Source organism: Gordionus sp. m RMFG-2023, chromosome 2 (assembly GCF_954871325.1).
Source record: "Gordionus sp. m RMFG-2023 chromosome 2, tfGorSpeb1-WG-v2, whole genome shotgun sequence".
In the NCBI taxonomy this organism is placed as follows: domain Eukaryota; kingdom Metazoa; phylum Nematomorpha; class Gordioida; order Chordodea; family Parachordodidae; genus Gordionus; species Gordionus sp. m RMFG-2023.
This window is the reverse complement of record NC_088776.1, coordinates 38,410,068-38,419,445: the sequence shown is the minus strand read 5'-3', so window position 1 is coordinate 38,419,445 and position 9,378 is coordinate 38,410,068. Positions and strand designations below refer to the sequence as shown.

Below are 9,378 nucleotides of genomic sequence, written 5' to 3'. Positions count from 1 at the left end.
ATGAGATAACTGTTTAAAAAATAAGTGAAAAATACTATCTTAATAAAATGGAGAAAACATCTATAAGGTGACAAATTGTAATTAAATATTATATCTGATGAGATAACTGTTTAAAAAATAAGTGGGCATTAATTTTACTTTTATAAATTTATCAACAAATATAGTTTTGTGCAAATTTCCATATTTTTTAGTTTGTTTGTAAAAGTAAATAAAATTATTTAACTTGTAAAAATTAATAAGAGTATATAAATATGTTATTGTAGCAATTTTTTGCAAGTCAAATAATTTTTTGCAAATAAATAAAAAAATATGGAAATATTTTCCATCAAATCTGTATAACATATCTTTAAAATGTTTTTGAGATTTTAATTAAAAAATGGTATTTTTTTGTTTCATGTTTAATTATTTCTCTTAATATGATTTTTTTCCAGTTTTTTTTTCATTATTGTGCAAAGCAGTTATCCATTCTTCACATTGAAAATCATCCTCCCTCAAAGATTCCTGACTATTTCAATTTTATTATTCCTTGCAAAGGGTGAAGTTCCCTTCTAGTATTTGGGAATAAGGTTATAAATTAAGAGTATGGTATTAATAAGATAATCAACTGGGCTCCTGCACTTTTGTTCAGGTATTCATATTGCTTCTAATATTAGGTCTAAATCTATTTTTTGGTAACTGGGTGGACCTTTATCTGGATGTGTTGAAAGCTATCAATTTTATAAAAAAAAGAATTAAATTATTGGTTTATGGGTCCTGAGGGCAGGTATGCCAGCAACACTATATTGTTATCAACATTAAGATAAAATTATAAATAATTTGAAAGGACTAATTTTTTATTTCAAAGTTAATAAGAGGGGTATCTAGAAATTGCATGGTTTTAAAATAATAGGCAAATAAATCGTATTTATATAACAAACAGGGTATATTATGAGGGGTGCCAATCCCTTCACCAAAAAATTAAAAATAATATCTTCAACACAATTAAGTTTTATAGACCCCACACTTCTTCCTTTTAATAATATACCCTAGTATAACATCTTTTTTAATAATTATTAACAACAGTAATAGTTGATAAAAGCAGGACAATAATTATCTCTGGTATCATTATCAAAATGATATTGGATCTAGATAAGCAACATTTATTGATATATAATTGAGGCAGTAATTGGTAGATATTAAAGTATTTAAAATCTTTTCAATATCCTTCGTCAGACCAACTAATTTTTGAATAATCTTTAAAATGATTTTTGAGAATACCAACTGTTATATCATGATTTGCTTTTCCAAATCCCTGTTAATAAAAAAAATAAAACCAATTGGAATGTATATTTATAACTTGAGAATAACCATATACCATTATCTCTTTGTTTTCCGGATTATGGTTAATACGACCACCTCCCAAACATTCCAATTTTAATTTTTTATTAAATGATTCACTGACTTCATCAAATATATCCGCTTATAAAAATATGATTTATATTATAAGACACTAATATTTACAATGATAAGGGGATCGCTTGTATCCCCTAACGATTAGTTTATTCTCGTCATTTGAAGATATCTTTATCAATATATACTTAAAAATTCCTTCATCAATAATAACATCTGGTATATTTAAAAGTGACATTTTTATGACAATTAGGCATATAATGTTCTGTTAATCAGCTGGGATTAAAATAATAATATATTTCTAATTTTTTTGAATTATGGCTAAAGAAAGGGAAAAATTATTAAATTAAATATCTATTGTATAAAATTATTAATAATATTAGGCGTTCTAAAATATATGTATAAGAAAAAGCCTTCTATTTTTAAATTATTATTTACATCTTTCGTATTGATCATGGTTAGATAACCAATATCAGTGGCCAATGGCGTCGCTAGGAGGGGGCGCACAGGGGGTCAAGCCCCCTGAAAAATTTGAATAGCCCCCTGAAGCAAAACGTTTTTTTTAATGACTCTTTAATATCCCCTTGAACTAAAAATAAATTTTTTTAATTGCTCCCTAAAAATTTATTTTATAATTCTATTGAGCAATATATAGATTTAATTTTATTATTTAAATTTTAATAAGACTATCTGAATTTTTATTAAATGAATACTATTTTATTAATTATTAGATTATATTAATACATATAAATTATATTTTCACTATGTCAGCTTGCGATCAAATTCTGTGTTAAAAATATATCAATATCACTCACTAAATATTAATTTAGCATTAACAGTTGAATCTTAATTGACGTTTATTATTTAAATTAATATAATCATTTATTAATTGATTAACAAATATAATTGTAATTAGTCGAGTTTAACATCACTAATCAAGTATATTATTGATTTTTAAATTTAATTATCATGTCTCTTTCTAAAATTATTCTCAAGGTCCAAATCTAAAAAAAATATAAGAGATTTATTTATAAAAAGTAAGTATACATATAGTTTATAATCCTCTATTATATATAATTATTTATAAAATATTAGGTAAAATGTCACTTTTGCAGACGTATTTGACATTGTTGATTACACATGAAACGCGAGAGGATATTAAGAAAATCTCAGAGTTTTATTCTGATGATTTATCAGGATCGTGTGATAAGTTACTTTGTGATGTCGAATTTTGGTATAAAAATCTCGACAGAATAGAGTACTCTTTGAGACCTAAAAATGCTTTGCAGGCTCTTTCCATGTGTAATTGCACTTTAGATTCCCTGCCAAATATCAATACATTACTTTTATTTTAGCTACTTTACCGATTAGTACCTGCACCAATGAAAGGTCTTTTTCAACTTTGAAAAGGTTAAAAACCTATTTAAGAAAAAGCACCGGTGAAAACCGTTTAAATGGATTAGCCCTTTTAAATATTTATAAGGAGATTATTCTAGATAAAAATTTGATTCTTGATGAATTAGCCAAATCTCAGAGAAAAGTAGACCTCTCTTTATAAATTCAAATCTATGATTATCATATTTTCTTAGTCATAAAATTTTTATATGCAAAACTTAATTATAATGAATTCTTAGTCATAATATTTATATATTTTTAATAAAAGTATTGCTTTTGCAATAAGAAATATTTATAGATTATTTTGTATTAATTATAATTGTTAAATTATATTTTTTAAAATACCGTACAAGAATTACTTATATTTTATTAAATTATATATTTTTTAAATATAGTTATTTACAATAAATTTTTAATATAATAATCTACATAAAAATTTCTACATTTTGAAATTTTATTGTATATTATCATTAAAATAAATGCATAGTTAAATAAAGAGATTTTATTTATACTAAAGTATTTTAATAATAAATAAAATCTATATCTAAAATTTAAAAAAGAATTATTTTTAACACTCAATCAGGTATATTGAGTGATCTTAAAAAATGTAAGGTTCGGGGGGCAAATTTTTTTCTTTCTAAGCTATATGGATTAATTTACAATTGACTAAACATAGATTAAATTTTTAGAATAATGTTTTCAGTGTTCAGTCGCTTATTAATCATAAATTTAGCCAAAATTGTTACTAATATTTTTTTTATTCATGCTTGTTACTATAGTGATTAGACACTAATAAAGCACATAATATTGCCAATAATAAAAGGTTATAAATATTTTGATAGATCATTTAATTATAAGTAAAACTTTTTGATAAAAAAATATGATTTTGTTTCGTATACCTTCTAAAAAAATGAAAATAAGCGGTTATAGAGTGGTATTTCTTTACTTGGAGCGAGAGCTAGCTCCTTTCAAAAATGTAGTAGCGGGAGCGGGAGCTAGCTCCTCTTGAGAAGGTAGAAGCGGGAGCTAGCTACTTTTAAAAAGTAGCGTTAACAACTCTGCTTATTAATAATGTATATATTTCTATGCATTTTAAAATAAAAAATATTTAAAAAATTAATACCCTATTTGAAATAAATGTTAATTATGACACAATAAAATACTAAAATTTTTGAAATTGCAAAAAACTAAAATCGTGTTGTTAAAAAATGAAGTTTTTACCGTTCAAACCTTGAGTCGGAGTAGTAAAAATTGGGTCAGGCTCAAGCCCACTCAGGAGTTGGATTAAGCCGGCACTGGAACTTCTTGAGTCTAATTTTGAGCCAAAGTTTATATATTTATTTACTATTTAGAAAGAATATAAAAAAATAATAATCTAGAATTTGTGTACCATGCCTAGCTGCCTCATATATATATATTTTTTTTGCTTTTAAATTTTTTTTTACATAATAATTTATTTTTTAATATAGAAATTAATATATAAACCATTTTTTTTCTTCCAAACTAATGATATTTTGATAAATAATCCTTCATTAACTCAATGTTCCCCGTTTTCATGAAATGTTGTTTTAGATCTTACCACAATCTTTCAATTGTTTAAAGAAATTTTGAGAAGATTGCTCAAAGATTTTTTTAATTTTTTAATTTTTTATTTTATATTTTATATTTTTTATGATTTTATTTCTTTATTTTTTCATAGAATTTGATGTAAATATTAAAAAAAATTTTTTTTTGAATTTTAAACATTTTAAAGGTGGTTTTATTAATATTAAATATTCTTTGATTTTTTTAGCATTTTAAAAGATGGTTTTATTGATTATTTTTCATATAGAGCCTTTTGAGTTGACTATTGACATTTCTATCATATCAACAAAGTTAAGTTATTTTACCTTATAATTATATTCATTTTGCCTCATGTTGGAAAATCCTCTCGCTGAACCACTTGAGTGGACTCTAGAATCTTAGGTAGCTCACATTCTTATTTTTAACAAGTATAAATATATTTAAAAATTCTTCCACTCTATATACTTTTTTTGGATAATTTTGAATAATGCTTCAGTTTCTAAAGTAACTTTATTTTAAGAAAATAATAAAAACACAAAAACATCTAAGATTAATTTTTCTTTTAGTGCTGCTTCATCTATTTTACTTTAATATTTTTTTTGATTAGGTAAAGAATACATTTATATATAATAAATATGATAATATGACACTAGTGGCTTAGGAATGGGGGGGGGTGTGTGAGTTGACAGTGTTTTTGCTGATGAGACTTCTGACGTGGCCTATATAGAGCAACTATCTATAGCCATTGGTTTTATTGATCTGGAATCAGCAGATTTTAAAATGAAGGAACTGTTTTTTAAATTTATTTCATTGCATTATACTAAATCGGAGACGATAGGGAAGAAATTATATCATCACTTCAAGGCTTAGGGTTAAATTTTAACTTGATTAGAGGCCAAGGATATGATGGACTCCCTCGTTGAGTGGTCATGTTACAGGTGTGCAGTCAAAGATAATAGAGCTTTACAGCACAGCCTTCTATGTTCAATGTAGTTCACATTGTCTAAATTGAATTATATCTGAGGCGTGTGAAATAAGGGACATCAGGAACAGTTTATGTGAACCGATTTTAATTTAATTAGAATTTATTAGTTTTTAATATTTTTATGTATGTTTAATATATATTAACTTTAATAATGCTAATATATTTTACGAAATTTAGAAACAATATCTTTGATTTAGAACTATTTCACACCACCCAAGAAGAGGGAATTGTTTATTCAAACGTATCATGACATTGACTAAAAATCAAAAATAGAAACTAAAAAGATTTTGTTCAACAAGATTCTATTTATTTAATTTAACCTGACGTGATAATTTTGAGCCAAGCCCTATAATATTATACACAAACACACTGAAAATGATAAAATATGAATGAAATGAATGATGTTGATTTATTATTGATGAAAATAAAACAGGATAGAAAGAAATTTACAAACTAGACATGTTTTATTTTAAATTTACTTAAAAATTATCAATTACTGTCTCAATTATTTATATATTAAAAACGTTAAAATGCTAAACAAAATTGTGCGGGAGAAATTAAAAAATTGCGGTAGATTTTTGCGGGAGGGAGATTTCCAATAGCTGTAGTTTTGCGGGAGTGAGATGTCTGCGTGTAAGCTAATAAATTGCGGGAGTCTCCCGCTGATAGGGGGAGACATGGCAACCCTGTTCATGAGTCGGTGAAACTATTTATTGACTATATTATGTTGTATTTGCAGCATGCAGCACTGGAATTTTATACATCAAGCAAGGAAAGAGATTCGGCATATGCTGTGAATCTTTTGCATGCTATTATTAAGCCACAATTTTTAATATCAATTCAATGTGTTTATTTTTTATTTAATTATACATGTGATTTTAGCAAAATGCTACAAAAAATTGATTTGGATTTAGAGGTTATGAATAAGCGTTGAAATATTAACAAATTCAGAGAATATGGATGAAAAATTACATGAAATATATGAGTAAGTAAAGGAGATTGCTAGTATGTTTGGGTTTGAAATTTTTAAACCTAAAGTAGTTTCTAGACATTTCAATCGCTCAAATATTGATACATCTACGATTGAGAATTTTAATAAAATAAACATTTTTATTCCCCTTTATTTCAATTAAAGAAAAGATTTGTTATTCATAATTTTATTTTAAAAAGCTTTTATTTTCTTTTGCCGGTCGAGTCTAACTGTTGATTACATTTGAAACACGAGAGGATAGTAAGAAAATCTGTGATATCAAATTTTGGTAAAAAAATCTTGACAGAATAGAGTATCAACCAAAAAATGTTATGCAAGCTCTTTCCATGTGTAATTGCACTTTAGATTCCCTGCCTAAAATATCAAAATATTATTAATTATTTTAGCTTCCTTACCAATTCGTATCTGCACTAATGAAAGATCTTTTCCAACTTTAAAAAGGTTAAAAACTTATTTTAGAGATACCACCGGTGAAAAACATTTAAATGTAGCCCTATTAAATATTTATAAAGAGATTATTCTAGATAAAAATTTGATTCTAAATGAATTAGCCAAATCTCAAAGAAAAGTAACCTAATAATCAAATTTTTTCGTAAAATGAAATTCTTAGTTATAACATTTATATAATTTTTGTATTAACTCTTAAAATTTATGCAATTAATCAGGGTTGGCAAGTCGGTCAATTGGCAGGTCAAATTCAGTCAATTGAGATGGTCAAACACTCTAAAAAAAATCTGAAGAAAAAAAATATTAAAAATGTTTAAAAAGAGAAAAATGAAATAAATACATGTGATCATAATGCTTATTTTTTTTAGGTCCCCGATATCAAGAGGAGCATCATTGGCAGTGAAGAAACAGCCATTTTACAAGGTGGTGACCAAAATATTTTAAGTGATATAATTAATTTCAGAAGTATAAACGACATGTTTAATAGTTATATGGTAATCAGTAATTTCCATAAGAAATAATCAATTTCGACCTAGGGTTAGTGGAATACTTTGCCAATCATGCCCATTAAGAGACTAACAATTCCTAGTTTTACTTTTTCTTTAGAAAGAAATAGGTTGATTTGGGATATTCTTACAAAAACAGAAATCGATTGAAGATCTTGACATCAGGAAAATTGATTTAAAAAATTAAAGAAAATGATAATATTGAATATGAATCAGAACAAATTTCTGCTACTGAGAGCTGAAAGTTAGTTATTAAATTACAATGAATTAAAAAATTGTTAATATCAATTCATTCTACTATTATATTCAAAATAAGTTAATATTGACTTAAAAAAACATTTATTTGAATTTTACCATACCAAAATGTATTTGACTGGTCAAATACAAAGTACTGTGTATTATGTATATTTGATAATATCGTCATATTTTTATTATACAGTAAAAATTGTTAATATTATAATCTGTATAAAATATCTACATTTTGAAATTTATTTTAAATAATGAAAATCTATAATGAAATATTCTCTAAAATTTTGTTATATGCAAATATTTAAAATAAAAAATATATTCTATAAAGAATAATAGCGCCTGGCTTCTAACACGAATTAAATATATCTATTTATTTGACAAAATATAGTAATATCGCAAGATAAAAATTTAAGCCAGACCCTGTTCGAAAAAAATATATTAGGCCCTAACCTAAATTATTTTTTAAAAAATAGGGTACGAGCCAGGGGTATAGTGCCATCTAAAAGTTATGGAACAAATTTAGCTAGCCCACTCATGTTGCTCATCGAGCTAGCTTAAATTTTTTCCCTCAAAATAGAGATAGAACACTATTTCTACATAATTATAATATTAAATGTCTTATTCACAAATAAATAAATTTCTGCTCAAAAGTCGGCTTGAGCCAACTCCTGAGCCGTTTTGAGTCTGAGTCGATTTTTTGACTCAAAAACTGATTGAGTTTAGGGCTAAGTTAGCTTGGCTCAGCTATTAAACAATACTAATCTTATTACTTAAAAACGAAGGTTAAACAAGGTAAAAAAAATATTTTAATTATAATCATCGTTCGTTACAAATTTTCGGCCTAATAATTTTACGTCTTTTATATATTAAAATAAAAATTATTTGTTGATGTACTGCAATAGTTCTATTACACAGGGAGCATTTCCTTTGCCATTTCTTCGGCGTTTCCACAAATATTTTTTTGCAAAAATCATCGCTAGATTTCAACGAGATCAAACTTTCAACTAATATCTTTAAAAAATTATCATTTATATGATTTTATAGCATAGCTAACAGAAATATAAATTTACCTGAAGATCTTCACCAAATTAAGATTGACTATTCAATAGTGAAGATTCAAAATTTGTGGAATCATCCAAGAATGATAAACTGTCTGATGGGGTGAAAATAATGTCATCCTGATTGATCCATAATTTATAAAAGTAATCAATTTTTTAAAATTAAAAAAATTTTTTATTTTAATAAAAGTAATAAAAATATTATATTTTAAAATAAAATTATGTTGGTTTATATATCGGGCAGCAAAGGAAATTTTCTTTATTCGAACGAAAATGTAAACAGAGGAATAAAATAAAACTTCACATCATTTTTAATTTAAAAAAAATATCAATTGCACAGGGAGACCTGACAAAAATAATAATGAGCCTATTATCGCCTTTTTTTAATTTTGCATCCTCTTTTTAAATCCCTTATTAAAATTGTTAAACGAAATTATAGCTTTGCATTTCCCTAATAAGCCTAAAATAAACTCAGGTAAAACATTCATGAAATATTGATCTTTTAATATAATTTTAAGCCAATAAAAAATTTCTAAACCATCCCTCCCCCCGCAACATCTTCTCTCAAAAATGTTTACAATTTATTAAAAGAATTTGAAATTTTTGAAATAACGACCATAATGTAAAATTTTTAGAAAAAAGCATTTATAAAAAATAAAATCAAAAATACTCATCGTCGACTCGCTGGGTCGGCTCAATTTTTTAAATTTATTTATAAGTAAATTATAATTTTTTATATCTTCTTATCTTATCTATCACATTGGTCATAGATCTGCCGAAAGTGAGCGAATGTGA

General features: G+C 25.4%; 1 protein-coding gene across 1 annotated transcript; it reads right to left on the bottom strand.

Moving 5' to 3' along the window:
• Positions 1–815: 815 nt before the first annotated feature.
• Positions 816–1,636, bottom strand: LOC135924574 (14 kDa phosphohistidine phosphatase-like). The gene is made up of 3 exons (XM_065459646.1): positions 1,501–1,636; positions 1,337–1,458; positions 816–1,291 (listed from the first exon to the last, which is right to left on the bottom strand). The coding sequence occupies exons 1-3, from the start codon at positions 1,625–1,627 to the stop codon at positions 1,196–1,198; spliced, it is 345 nt and encodes a 114-aa protein (XP_065315718.1). The 5' UTR covers positions 1,628–1,636; the 3' UTR covers positions 816–1,195.
• Between the last annotated feature and the right edge of the window lie 7,742 nt (positions 1,637–9,378).